Source organism: Microcebus murinus, chromosome 19 (assembly GCF_040939455.1).
Source record: "Microcebus murinus isolate Inina chromosome 19, M.murinus_Inina_mat1.0, whole genome shotgun sequence".
Taxonomy (NCBI): domain Eukaryota; kingdom Metazoa; phylum Chordata; class Mammalia; order Primates; family Cheirogaleidae; genus Microcebus; species Microcebus murinus.
The window spans coordinates 31187575-31201880 of record NC_134122.1 but is presented as its reverse complement, the minus strand read 5'-3'; the positions used below and the strand labels follow the sequence as shown (position 1 = coordinate 31201880).

Here is a 14306-nt window from a genome sequence, read left to right as displayed (position 1 = left end):
GCCTCAAACCAGCCACCATCAAGGGCTCAGGTGTCCTCATACCCCTCCTAATGACTATGCTGGAAACAAATTATCATACCCCCTGGTGTGTTTAGAGTCCCCTGTGATCCCAAGGGACTCTAATTCGATCCTCAAATTAGAGCACAACACCTGCCCAGTCCCATTAGGCAAGGAGATGAGTTCTGGAGTTAGGACACACCCTACTGGTCCTTGACTGCATCAGGACAGCTCTAAGGGGAGGAGCTGTGTCGCTGGCTGGCCCAGGTGTCACCTCCTGGAGGGGGCACTAACCCAGCCAGCCACCAGCTGAACCTTCACCTAAGCATTCGCTAGTGCCCTGAACCTCTCTATGATTATTCAGTAAGATTACTTTGCACCAGATGAACAAAATGTAGCTCCGGTTCTCTATCAGCCTACGGTGGACACAGGGAAGGCCAATCCTATAATACTACAGAGGAAACACTGACAAATGCTTGGAGAATGTAGGGAAGATGAGAGTAGCTTCAACTCAGGAAATCTGGGAAGGCTTGAGGAGGAGGTGGCAGTTACACTGGGCCTTAAAAGATATCTAGGACTCTGGGCAACTGGGTATCAGACACAGTACCCAGCAGGGGATGGTGATGGGGGAAGACGTACAGGCAGGGTTCCTGGTGGAGGAGCATGAGAATGGAGTGTACAGGTGGGAAGAGGTAGGAGCAGACCAGACAGGAGAAGGTTTGGAATGCTGTGGTGAAGTTCCAATGGAAAGTCCCTGAAGGCTTTTTTAAAAAAAATTAACCATTTGGAATCCTGAGGGCTTTTGAGCAGAAGAATGCCATCGTTGATTTAAAAGGAAGAGGCTGAGGCACAAAATATAATTTGAAGAGATTACTTGAGCAAAAGTGAGAACAGCTGCCTAGAAAACTCAGACACAAGTCACCTTGGGATGAGCTCTGTTTGGGCTTGGTTACAGGCAGGTTTTTAAAGGTGATAAAGGTGGACAGGCAGTGGACTGATACAAAGTTGTTTGTCAAGAAGTATCACTGGGCCGGGCGCGGTGGCTCACGCTTGTAATCCTAGCACTCTGGGAGGCCGAGGCGGGCGGATTGCTCAAGATCAGGAGTTCAAAACCAGCCTGAGCGAGACCCTGTCTCTACTATAAAAATAGAAAGAAATTAATTGGCCAACTAATATATATATATATATATATATATATAAAATTAGCTGGGCATGGTGGCGCGTGCCTGTAGTCCCAGCTACTCAGGAGGCTGAGGCAGTAGGATTGCTTGAGCCCAGGAGTTTGAGGTTGCTGTGAGCTAGGCTGACGCCACCGCACTCACTCTAGCCTGGGCAACAAAGCGAGACTCTGTCTCAAAAAAAAAAAAAAAAAAAAGAAGTATCATTGGTTTGCAGAAATAATACTGATTAGTGATAGCTATATATATTGTTAAGCTATAGGGTGTGGGTTTTAGTGAGGTGCAGCACGGTTAGGTTAATTTATAGCTAGCTGTGTGCGGCAACAGCAGCAGTTTCAAGAGATGAATACATACCTCAAAGGGGTGTAGGACGTGATTGTTGTCTCATTTGAATGTCTGTCTTTCTGGGCTTGATAACTTAAAAAGACTCACATTCCTCAGATAAAAGTTCTTTTCTCACCGAGATTAAATCAGCTGCAGAAAGAGCAGCTTACTCTTGCAACTGCGGAAGGATGGAATGCAGTGGAACTGAGACGCGAAACGTAGCCACCACCGCTACCATACACTAGGGAGAGGAGACAGCAGCGGGGCAGGGTTCCCAAGGGAGGTGACTCTGCGAAAGATGTGCCAAGTTCCGGGGTTGGGAGGATTGTTTTTTTCTCTGCTGAAAAAGAGAAATGGTGGAGAGCTGATCTGAGCCTTTCAGGTCAGCCCAGCAAATGTCTGCAAGAGTACAAACTGCTAGTTTCCCACTTTGACTCGCAACACGACCAGACGACCAGACAGAGACTCTGGTTCTGCCTCATCTACCCTCTCTGCACCTCAGTTTCCCCGCTTGTAAAGGGGACGGAGGGTTTTGGAGGGGGACCTTTACAGTCCCACCTAGCTCTTTCTAGAGTCCACGACTACAGGATGGGTCCAGGTCCCGCGCTCCATCCGGCCTGGCTGGGCGCCCCGCTGTGGAGCACCGCGCCACCAAGCTGGCGTTCCGACGACAAGAGCCACTCCTGGCGCCTCTAGCCCGAGCCCGAGGCACAGAGAGTCTGGCACCCGCCCAGGGCGGTGACTGAGGGCCGGGGAGCGAGCCAGCAGGGCACGGGCCAACGCAGGCCCTCCTCGGCTGGCCAAGGACCTTCCCGGAGGCCGCCCAGAGCTCGAGCCGGGAACCGAGGACAGCCGGAGCGGCGTGGACCCGACTCCCCGCGAGGATTCTGCACCGGGCGCGGCTGAGTTGCGCTCCGCGAGGGACTGGGCCACAGCTGGGGGTGGCCCCGCCCAGAGCGTGCCAGGTGCGGCGCTCGGGGCGGCGGGCGTGGGGCCTGCGGGGATTGCGCACGGCGTAAGGGGCGGGGCCGGAGGTGGGGACGCACAGGTCTCTGGGATTACGTAAGGAAACGGGACAGGGGCGGGGAGAGGGTAGAGCTCCGGTCGGAAGTGGGCGGGGCTCCGCGCAGAGGCTGGAGGCGGGGCGTGGGCAGGACATCCCCGGTGAGGCACACTCCAGTGGCGGCTGCAGGCATGCTCCGCTGGGCCCGAGCCTGGAGGCTCCCCCATGGGGGGCTCGGTCCCCCGAGTTCCAGCTTCTCCAGGGTGCCCGTCGCACCCAGCAGCAGTGGCAGCCGAGAGGGCGCCGACCCGAGGTCAGTTCAAGGGCGCCGGGCGGGAGGCCGTCCTCCACTCCTCGCCCTCCCGCCTGGCCCCTACAGCCCCACCTCACTACCTCGGGCCCGCCCTCCCAGGACTCTGCCCCCACGTCCCTTCCCCCTCCCCCCGCTCAGGCCCTGCCTCCGTCCTTGTCCCCTCCCGCCAGGCCGCTGCCGCTTTCCTACAGTCTTCTGGACGGGGAGGCAGCTCTCCCGGCCATCGTCTTTCTGCATGGGCTCTTAGGCAGCAAAACTAACTTCAAGTCTATCGCCAAGGCCTTGGCCCAACAGACAGGCCGAAGGGTGAGCTTCCGGGTGGGGCGGATTACAGGGGGGGGGGAACCTCAGTGGGCGGGGCCTAGGAGGAGACCGGGAGGGGCACTCGCTTCTGGGCCCCCACAGAGGAGGGGTGGCCAGTTTCAGCCAAGGTAACTCCACGTTAGAAATGAAATAAGTTCTTCCAAGGGTGGTGGCCTCACAGGCAGACCCAGGCCCTAGCTAGACCCCCATCCATTCCCTCATGTTGCCATCTTCATTCATGGCATAGATCCCCGTTTGTCTGCTCCACACTAAGCTAGGCTTGGCTGGCCAATGCCTAGGGGCCAACACCCTGCCCATGAAGGTGCCAGCCCCAGCCTGTTCACCAGGGATGACAGCGAGCTCACCGCCTCTATGGCAGCCCCATTCTTTTGTGCTCCAAGTGTTGGAAATTCTTAGAGTCTCCTTCTTGGCTTTCCCTGGGATTTCCCTTCCAGTCAGGACTAATCTTCAGAGACATAGTCACACCCCTTGGGCCTTCCTCATCTCTGGCACAGTGGCCCCAGATTCTTCATCTGGGCTTCCTAGGCCTGGGAACTGGGTCCTCTCGGCATCTGGGCCCTCCCTCTCTTCAGTAACTGTCCCCAGGCTCAGTAACACCCCCAACCTGCAGTCCCTACCAGTCCTTCAGCCATCCACACCCAGTAGTGGATGCCAGCACTGCCCTGTCTCACCCCATTCCCCAGGTGCTGACAGTGGATGCTCGGAACCATGGTGACAGCCCCCACAGCCCGGACATGAGCTACGAAGCCATGAGCCAGGACCTGCAGGGCCTCCTGCCCCAGCTGGGCCTGGTGCCCTGTGTCCTCGTTGGCCACAGCATGGGAGGAAAGACAGCCATGCTGCTGTCACTACAAAGGGTGAGCCACCCCTGTCTGGGGCCTCCTCCCATCTAGTGTACACCCTGAGTGCTCAGCATGATACCTAGGACTCAAACAAGCCTTGGATGGCCAAGTTCAGGCTCTGGAAAGTGTGCCTGAGACCCACTGTGTCTGCCCTGAGACTGGTCCCCAGTCCAGTTCTTTTCCACAGCCAGAGCTGGTGGAACGTCTGGTTGCTGTGGACATCAGCCCAGTGGAGACCACATCCACTTCAAACTTCGAAGCCTATATGGCAGCCATGAGGGCCATAGACATCCCAGATGAGGTGCCCCGCTCCTGCGCCCGAAAACTGGCCGATGGGCAGCTCAGCTCTGTTGTCCAGGTGATGCACCCAAGCCCCCAGATAGTGCTCTAGACTGGGACCTGTCGAGGGAAGAGTGGTGGACCCAGGCCTCACAAGGACCCCCCCCTAACTGCCAGACCCCCATAGGACATGGCCGTGCGGAAGTTCCTGCTCACTAACCTGGTGGAGGTAGGTGGGCGCTTCACATGGAGGGTGAACTTGGATGCCTTGGTCCAGCACCTGGACAAGATCATGGCTTTCCCACTACAACAGGAATCCTACCCTGGCCCAACCCTCTTCCTCCTCGGTGAAAACTCCAAATACGTGCAGTAAGCCAGCCTGGGCAATGGGAGGGGCATGCCTTACTCACCCACCCCCAGCCTGGGGAGCCTGCCTGGGGTGGCTTGGGTATAGGCAGGGGGCTCCTGAGAGCCCAGAAATATCACTGGGCATGAGGCCTCATGTGGTTCTCTATCTCTCCCCACCCTGCCTCTGCTTTTCTCTCTCTCCCCCTCGTCCCACTTGTACTCCTTCTCGATGGCCTTCCCTGCGGTGCACAGTCCTGGCCACCACCCTGAGATCATGCGGCTCTTTCCTCGGGCCCAGATGCAGACTGTGCCTAACGCTGGCCACTGGGTCCACACCGACCGCCCGCAGGACTTCGTGGCTGCCATCCGAGGCTTCCTGGTCTAAGACTTGCTGGCAAGAGAGGCATGAAATCCCAGGCTTCGAGTCCCTGCGGCCTGCTCGGCAATTGGGCACAGAAGGACTCAGGCGGGCACTAAGGGCACGAGGGTGTGGGGGTGATCAGACCTCAGACTTTAATGAATAAAGACACTGCTCCCAGAGGTCCAGGCTGAGCTCTCACCACCAACGTCCCTGACCCCAAGGGAATTTGACCCAGGGGGTCCTGGTGGCTCCAGGGTCTGCATGGGCTCCCAGAGCACCCCTGGACTCTCTCTGCAGCTGACTCTGCACCCGCTGCCGCACCAGCTGCTGCATGTCCTCCTGCGGGCAGGAAAGCAGGCTCAAGGCCAATCCTGTGGCCTCCTCCCCACTCCTCCCAGGCCCTGTTGGCATTCCCACCCTACCTCCCAGGCCTCCACCTCCTGCCTCAGTCTCAGTTTCTCTGCCAGGACCTCCAGCAGCTGGGCCTCCACAGCGCGCAGCCTAGCTTTGCATGTGTCCAGCTCGGCCTCCACTGCCCGCTTCCTGCAGGTGGCAGGGAGAGCCGCCTGAGGCTTGGGCCCTCAGGATAGACAGGTGTGGCCACAACTCCTGCCTTGGTGACAGGCCAGGTGTTTGTGCCTTTCCTTCCGGAATGTCCAACTTCCCCTCCCCTCCTCCAGCAGAGCAAGGCCCTGGGAGGGAGCCCTCTGCCACCCTCTCAGTCCCCCGCAAGCAGCTTCCTCTCACTTGGCAATGGCTTCATCCCGCTCCTGGAGAACTTGGTCCAAGGAGAGCTGTGTCTGGCTGTCCCCCAGTGCTCCAGCCACTTGGGATTCTGGGCTCTGTTGTATTGTGGCAAAAGAGAGGGCAGTGATCTCGGGTTTGCGTGGATGAGGTGTCCCACTCTGGGCCCTTCCGCCTGGCCTTGGCCCTGATGTGATGTCAGGAAGGGAGGGGGCCAAGGTGTTCCGAACCTGCCCCCAGTGCCCCAGTCTCAGGGACCTCTGCGAAGTAGAGCAGGAGGACCTGGGCCAGGCAGAGGAGGTGGCAGGTGTGGCCCCTGCCTGGCCTCAAGGCAAGCAGACTAGGCAGGGTGTTTGGACCCCCAAGGAGGAAAGGATTTCTCACCAGATCTTCAGGAAAGGACAAGGTAGGTAGATTCAGAAGGACACTTACCCCTCGAGGGCGGCGGACAAAGAGTGGCCTGGTGACTTGGGAGTGTTGTCAGCAGGGTGGGGCAAGTGAACGACAAGGCCCTTTGCCCTCCCTTCCAAGCAAGGCACTCCCTGGCAAGCCCCGCCTGCAGCAGGCCAGCCCAGAAGAGGAGGCCATCTGCATCCTGGAAGCCTCTGGCCAGGCCAACAGCAAACTTGGCCCCTTCCAGCCCAGTCATAGGCCTCCTTCTACCCCAGGGGGTGCTCTGCCCATAGCCTGTGATGTGAAAGGAGGGACAGAGCCAGGACTTGGCCCCATACTGTTGCCATGCTGAGAGATACTAGGTGACCCAGCCCCCATCCTGAAGGGTCGGCATCGTGGTTCCTTGAATGGCATCATCCATACATACAACTATAATTGTGGCCGGGTGCACTGGCTCACACCTATAATCCTACCACTCTGGGAGATTGAGGTGGGAGGATCACTTGAGGCCAGGAGTTCCAGACCAGCCTGAGCAAGAGCAAGACCCCATCTCTACAAAAAATAGAAAAATTAGCCAGGCATGGTGGCACATGCCTGTAGTCCCAGCTACTCGTGAGGCTGAGGCAGAAGGATCGCTTGAGCCCAGGAGTTTGAGGATGCAGCGAGCTGTGATGACACTACTTGCACTCTACCTGGGGTGACCGAGAGATACTGTCTCTAAAAAAAAAAACAAACCTCACCTCATCAGAAAGCAAGAAAAAAAGTTTATTCCTGGCAAATTCATCCTAACATCTTTTTTTGTTTTTTGAGACAGTCTCACTCCCCAAGATAGAGTGCAGTGGCATCATCATAGATCGCTGCAATCTCAAACTCAGCTCAGGCGATCCTCCTGCCTCAGCCTCCCTCGTAGCTGGGACTACAGGTGAGTGCCACCATGCTGGGCTGATCTTTCTGTTTTTTGTAGAGACAGGGTCTTGCTCTTGCTCAGGCTGGTCTCAAATTCCTGACCTCAAGCGATCTTCCTGCCTCACCCTCCCAGAATGCTAGGATTACAGGCGTGAGCCACCGTGCTCAGCCTGTCCTAACAACTTGAATACCCATGTTCCCTACAGTATTGCTCATAATACCTGTAGTATTCCCACCTTTCTGATCCAAGAGCACAGGTAGGTCTACTGTGCCCTCGGGTTTCTCAGTATCCCACGCCTCCCTCAAGGTGATCGCCACCTTCCACAGGCACTCTGAGTACACCAGTAACATGAATGTGTAAAAGGGAATTTTCTCCCTCGAGAGGCTTTTTCAGCAAGGTTATGTCTTGAGGATTATGGCCTCAACCCAGCCCAAAACAGTAAATGCTTCCTGCAAGGCCCCCCAGAAGACCCTTGCAATGATGAGCCCCACTCAGCCAGGTGTGCCCCCACCAGCCGGGCTTGACAGTTTCTTTAATTGAACCCCCAATGAAGAGATGGGCTTGAGTTGTACCCCAAATATACCCTCTTTGTTGAGATTCATTCAATGTGTTCTGAGAAGCTCCTCTGTGTCAGGGCCCAGACGGGACCCCTGCTCTCAGGGACCTTGGAGCTAGCAGGAATGAAGCATAGATATAATCATAAAAGGGTGGCAGGGGTCCGGGGACAGTGGGAGCACAAAGGCCCTTCACACCTAGGCAGACAGTGGGGGTTCCTCAAGAGCTCGTCCAAGATCCGTGCTGCAGGCCACCAGGAGTCGGCCCGGAGAAGGGCCAACGCTCTTGCCAGGCATTTAACTTTTTATTTTGAAACAATTCAAACTGCTCGTCAATGTCCAAAAATATAATAACCTTTTAAAGTAAAAATAAATCTAATATGTTATCAAACACTGTACTCAGTTGTCGCATTTCTCTTGTCTCCCTCAATCTAGAACAGTTTGCAGCCTTTGAGTTTCATGACCTTGATGTTTCTCAGGATTACAGGGAAGTTATTTTGCAGACTGTCCTTCTATTTGGGTTTGTCCAGTCGTTCCTTGTGATTAGGCTACTGTAATGCATTTTGGGCAGTGATACCACAAAAATGATGCTGTGTTCGCCTCATTGTAGCCAATGCCAATTAGAACCATGGCTGGTAGTATTAATGTTGATCACTTGATTTAGATGCTTAATTAAGGAAGGGGAGATGCTTTGAGACTATGAAACATCCTTTTCCTCATTCCACTTTTCACCTGCAGGTTCCAGCATCCACTGATGTTTGTTGCCCAAATGAATGATTATTATGATGGTTTGCAAATGGCAGTTTTCTAATTTCATCATTTATTCTACATTTATTAGCTGGCATTCTATTGTAAAGAACTTTAACCCACATTTATTTGTTCATCTACTTATATCAGGTGGACTTGTGGTTTCCTATTTTATTCCATGGATTTTGGTCCATTCCTATCATTTATTTTGATGCCCATGCCGGCCTCTCATCGTTTGGACACGCCCTATTGTTCTTTGAACACTTCCTTTCTTTCTCTGTCAAAGTATTTTAGGCTCATCTTTTTCCTTGCCCCAGCCCTGGAATTAGCCATTCAAGGATACCTAGTTTCCTTTTAGTTGGGACTAGTATTTGGAAACCAACTGGGTGTTAGGTTTGTTTGTTGCAATTAGGGTCATCTTACTCCAGGCCAACTCAGTGGACACACATTTATACACACACATAAACATACACATTTACATCTATGTTTATTTCTTTGTCTACATAAATTGGGGAAAAAAGTTTACATTTAGACCTTCAGTTCCAGTCCAACAGCAGAAGGTATATCCTAGCCTTTCCCCAACAGTGAGAAACGTACCTCCTATTGTCCTCAAATCTGCTCCATAACTTGTGTTAGTTACATACCCCCTGCATGTAGCTAATCCCCAACGGCGGGGCTCCCCCTGATTTAGATGCCCTCCTCATACGGACTTGGCTTCTGCAGGGCTACCCAACTCCAGTGCCATTCCTCATGCATGACCCGGCTGCCACTGGACTAGCAAACATTTCTAGGAGCTTTACAGTCATTCATTTATTCATGCCACAAATATTTGTTTGAGCACCTACAATGTTCTAGGCATGTTTACAGGTGGTGGACACAAGACAGATGAAATTCCCTGACCTCTTGGAGCTCACATTCTAGTGAGGGGAGACAATGAACAGATTTAACAAGTGTATCACATGGTAAGAAGTGCTGTGGAGAAGAATCGAGCAGGAAAAGGGAACGAGGAAGGAATAAGAGGTGATTGCCATGTTACATAATTCTGTGGTTGCCTTAAGGAGATCACAAATATACACCTACTATTTGGATGAAAAACAACCATCCTAATCACTCCCATGACTTGGAATAATATTTTCAGTGACAGCATCATTCACGGCTTCAAAAAGTGCTGTATTTCCAACCAAAAGTGAAGATGTGTCGGAGAAAACTGTGTTAGGGAACTCAAAGGGGGCCCTAAGGATGACACATGATGGTGACAATGACAATGGGAGGCAGAAGTGCAAGTGAAGGGTTTGGATGAGATTTAACAAACCCTGAGAGTGGAGAAGCATTGCTTCCAAATAAAATTATTCTTTAAAATACAGGATTTTAAATGTTTAAGTGTTAAATATTTTAACTAAGTATTATAAGTAGGGAGTCAATTATTCATCTACATCTCTGAAAGTTTAAATTAGAATATAGGACCATATTTCTTTTCTTTTAATCTTCTCACTGGGAAAAGGAGAAAAGAAACTTACATTCAGGTCATCCGGGATCACTATCTCGGCACACGCTAAGTAGTAGGGTGGTTCCCTGACTGCAACTGCCCACATCTCCCTCCTCTCCTCCTCTGCTAGGATGGCTGAGCCGAGGCCTAGGGAAGGGGAAAGTGGACTGGGGGGTGAGGGAGACAGCTGCCACTTGTATAGGGGGCTGCACTTTGTGATCAAAACAGTGGGAATTGGCAGGGCTGGGCAGCCTCCACAGCAGGTCACCCAACCCTTACAACTGTGCGCACCTCTCTCAGCTGCATAGTCCTCGCCTGTGAAGTGGAGTAATTGCGGGCCTCCCTAAAGGGGCATGGTAAGGGTTAAATGAGGCACCTCACACAACGGCCAGTGCTTTGTACAATCAATAAACAGGCCAAACCAGGTGCAGTGGCTCACACCTGTAATCCCAGCAATTTGGGAGTCCAAGGCAGGAGAATGGCTTGAACCCAGGAGTTTAAGACCAACCTGGGCAACATAGTGAGACCTCCATATATACAAAAAAAAATAGCCAGGTGTAGTGGTGCACACCTGTAGTCCCAGCTACTCAGGAGGCTGAGGCAGGAGGATTGCTTGAGCCCAGGAGTTTGAGGTTGCTGTGAGCTAGGCTGACGCCACGGCACGCTAGTCCCGGCAACAGAGTGAGACTCTGTCTCAAAAAAAAAAATAAATAAATAAAATAAAAAGAAAAGAAAAAGGCCAGGGCCAGACTTCCCAGAAGAGAAACCAACAACAGGAGAACCTCAACAACAATATGCGTGTGCGCGCGCGCGCACACACACACACTCACACTCACACTCCAGCCATGGAGCCTGGGACGGCTGCCCCACCTCCACAACTATGCTGCAGGAACAATTCTGTTCCTGAATTCCACAAAAGCTCCCTCCTCTTCCTCTTCCAGACCACTACAGCCCCTGTACTCCCCCATCATTGTCCTGCTTCTGGAAGACAGATGGTGACTACCCTCATCCCAACCACCACACGCAGGTGCAAGGCAACACTGGCCATGCCCAGCAGATGGCAGCAGCTCCCAACATCAGGATCCAGTGGGCCAGAGGCTGGCCTCCACCTTCCCAGCCTCTGGGGTGGAAACCCCAAACTCTGTCCAGGGGCCGTGGGAGCTCCCCAACGCCCAGCGTTTGCCCAGTACTCCCTTACAGGAACACTGCTTGTTCAAGTTCACAAGCGTTTGTCACTCTGCAAACGCACTTTCCACGCCAGCCTTGGAGAATCAATCAATACGACCTGGCTCCTACCCTTCAGGCGAGTCCGGTCTAATCGGGACAGACACCTAACACAGACCATACCCGAACAGGACACAAGAGTGCCGTTGTCAGGATAAATCAGGGTCTTTGTGAGATCATACAGAAGGAGCCCAAAACTCGTTATTGGGTGTTCAAGGACAAATTCTTGGAGGCGGTGATGTCTGGGAGGGAAGGACCAGCAGTCATGGCCGGGCACATGGGGAGGGGGACAAGAAAGCAGGAGGGGGTGCTCCAGGGCTGAAGGCACCGCAGCAGGGGGGCGTTTTGGTTCCCAGGGTAGCGGGAAGGCAGCCCCGAGAGGTGGAGCAGGACCAGATCACGAAGGACGTGACAAGCCACATCAAGGCACCAGGATCAATTATGAACAATAAGGAAACCTCACGGCCCTGAACAAGTGGGAGTGCAGGGACAGAATGCCAACTGGGGCTCCAAGATCCCCCCTTTGACTGGAGCAGGGTCAGAACTTTCTAGAGCATTTCTCCTGACGAGGATTCACCAACTTTCTACGTCGAAGAGTGGGGCCGGGGCCGGGGATGTCGTGGGGACTGCTGGTGGCCACGGGGAAGGAACCTGCTCTCTCATAAATCTCCATCTCTGTGCGTACCTCGGCCCAGAATGCCTTTCCCCGCTTCTCCACTGGCCAATCCTGCTCATCCTTTAAAGCCCCAACTGAAACACCCACACCTCCAACCCCCGAAGTGGTCCCAGAGGTGGCTGCTCTGGGGACCCACAGCCTCTTGTGCAACAGTTTCTATTTCAGCCCCTGCCATGTTTCCAGCTGTCTCCATCTGTCCCTCGCCAGTCCAGGAGCATTGTCAGGCCTTGTTTTTTCTCCCAGACATGCACACACACACACACACACACACACACACACACACACACACACAGTCCCTGCACTGTGGCCACGGCTCCACTCTACTCCAAGCCAGGCTACTCCTGATGCCCAAGCCTCCAGCCGGGGCTCCGCACTCACTCCGGATGTCGGGACGGGCACCTGAAATGCTCTGTGTCCCAGCCTGAACTCCCCGCCCGCCCCCCAAAACAGGCTTGTCCTCCAGATGCCAAGCCAGAAGCTAAGGGGCTGGCCCGTCACCATGGCCTGCTGCTTCTGCTTCATAATACCTGTCTGTTGTTTCAGTGTTTTACAACAAACATGTGTCCTTTTCATAATTGAAGTAAGGTATAGTAAATAAAATCTCTTAAATGCCTTTGACCCTTCCCTCCAGCCTGGCTGGTCCTACATTGCTTTGGATGGTCACAGTGTCTGTCCTGGTCACCACAGCAGTGTCCAGCTGTCCTCTACACTGCTACAGAGGGGCCTCTTCCCTTGCTGTGAGAAACATCTTTGCTTCTGGCCTGGACACTCCTGTGAATTCCAGACTCATACAGGCAACCGTCTGCTTGCTCTCCCCATCGAGCTGCCTAGTGAGCAATTGGGCTCAAACCCCAATTCCTCGTTCACCCCCACCCCACCCTGCTCCCCATCCCCCTTCCAGGTTCCCTCATCTTTGCAAATGGCAGCACCATCTTTCCCGTTGTTCCGGTCAAAAATCTTGACTCCAGTCATCTTGAATTCCTCTCTTTCTCAGTCCCCCTGCTCCCACCCATCCCCCACCCAACCCCACGCCTCCATTCCATTGGTAAACCTTGTTGGTCTGTCTTTAAAATATATCCACTGTATGGCTATTTCTCAGCACCGCCACTGCTGTCACCTTTGCCCCGCCCACCACTGTCTCCCACCTGCGTTATTGCTGTGACCTCCTAGATAATGCTCCAGCTTCCACCCTCATCCCCGTCGGTCTAGTGTCAACCCAGCAACCACAGCAAGCCTGTTCTAGCCAAAAATGGATGCCATCCCTCCTCCGCTCAAAACCCACCTAGGGCTCCAACCCACTCAGTGGGAAAACTAAACGACACAGGACACTTACAAGGCCTCCCATGACCTGCCCCTCCCTTGCCTTCTCTGCTGTTGCCAATATGCTGGGCTCGCCCCCCCATCATGCTGGCTGCACCTGCTGTTCCCTCTGCCCAGACTGCTGTTCCCCACCTTCTGCATGGCTCATCCTTCACCTCCTTCAGGGAGTCACTCAATGTCGCCCTCTCGGCAAGGCCCTCCATGAAATTAGAATTCCCCTCTCAAATCCAGTTGTCCCTATATCCTTTCCTACTTTACCCTCTCCATACATGTATCACCATTATATATGTTATTTGTTTATCATCTTTCCTCTACTAGACCATGGAAGACCATGGACTCCACAAGTGCAAGGACTTGCCTGTCTTGTTTTCTGCCATATTCCCAGTATCTAGAAGAGTTGGAACATAGCAGATGCTCAATTAAATACCTTTTGACTAACCGAGTGAAAAATCTGACCCTCAACTATCGCCCCCTTCATGGGCTCTGCACAATGACAATTAGCATTCGAGGCCTCGCTCCCTGGCCTCACTCACCCCCTGCCTGTGCCCACCCGTGCTCACCTGAGTGTCACACAGGCCCCTGAGGTTCTCCTGACAGAGCACCCCACTGTGGAGTGTTCCCCACCCCCAGCCCTGCCCCAGCATCCTTCCTTCTGTGACTCCACTCCTCCAGCTCCCTCCTCAAATGTCACCACCCCTGAGAAGCCACCCTGGTTCCATTACATGCTAAAATCATGTCTGTCTCCCCCACTACACAGGGAACACCTTGAGTGCAGAACAGTGGCGCCAGTGCATGGTTTCCCATTTAATGTTTGATGGATGGATGAATGATTAAATGAGGGTAAGATTCAGAAAAGCAGACTTTAAGGTAAAGGGCACACGTTAATTCCTTTATTCATTTTTCAGGCTATCATTTAATATACATCTCAATAACTGATGCTTGGCATTCCACCGGGGCCTCTGAGGGCAGGAGCTCTGCCCTCTCCCGGCAGGGCCAGACACCCAGCTCTGGGGGCGCCCCTGCCACCCACTCCGCTGACTCACTCTGTATGCAGGAAACAACGCTAGGCCAAGGGTCAGGCAGCCTCCCCTGCCACTTGTTCCCAAAACCCTGCGCAAGTCCCTCTAGCAGAGGGGTGCTTGCTTCTCATCTGTCAAATAAGATGCCACCAATGCCTGCTCTACCATCACTCAGGGTTGAAGTCTGGACAACTGGAAAGGGCGTGGCTGTCTTCCATGCCAGGACACATTCGAGTATCTTGGGCTAGATTTTCCTGGGAAGAAGGG

The 14306-nt window shown here is 53.5% G+C and overlaps 1 protein-coding gene across 6 annotated transcripts; it reads left to right on the top strand.

Annotated features, from left to right (window-relative positions):
- Positions 1-2629: 2629 nt before the first annotated feature.
- On the top strand, positions 2630-5148 carry ABHD11 (abhydrolase domain containing 11). Of its 6 annotated transcripts, none has more exons than XR_001148279.3 (7): positions 2630-2815; positions 2986-3121; positions 3823-3996; positions 4169-4339; positions 4438-4489; positions 4574-4629; positions 4861-4930. XR_001148279.3 is itself a non-coding variant. In XM_012742230.3 (7 exons), the coding sequence occupies exons 1-7, from the start codon at positions 2694-2696 to the stop codon at positions 4991-4993; spliced, it is 834 nt and encodes a 277-aa protein (XP_012597684.1). In that variant the 5' UTR covers positions 2630-2693; the 3' UTR covers positions 4994-5148. The 6 variants fall into 6 exon arrangements, 5 of the variants coding, with proteins under 5 accessions (XP_012597684.1, XP_012597685.1, XP_012597683.1 ...); XM_012742230.3 differs by having other exon boundaries at positions 4448-4489; positions 4861-5148; XM_012742231.3 differs by lacking the exon at positions 4574-4629 and having other exon boundaries at positions 4448-4489; positions 4861-5148.
- The last annotated feature ends 9158 nt before the right edge of the window (positions 5149-14306 follow it).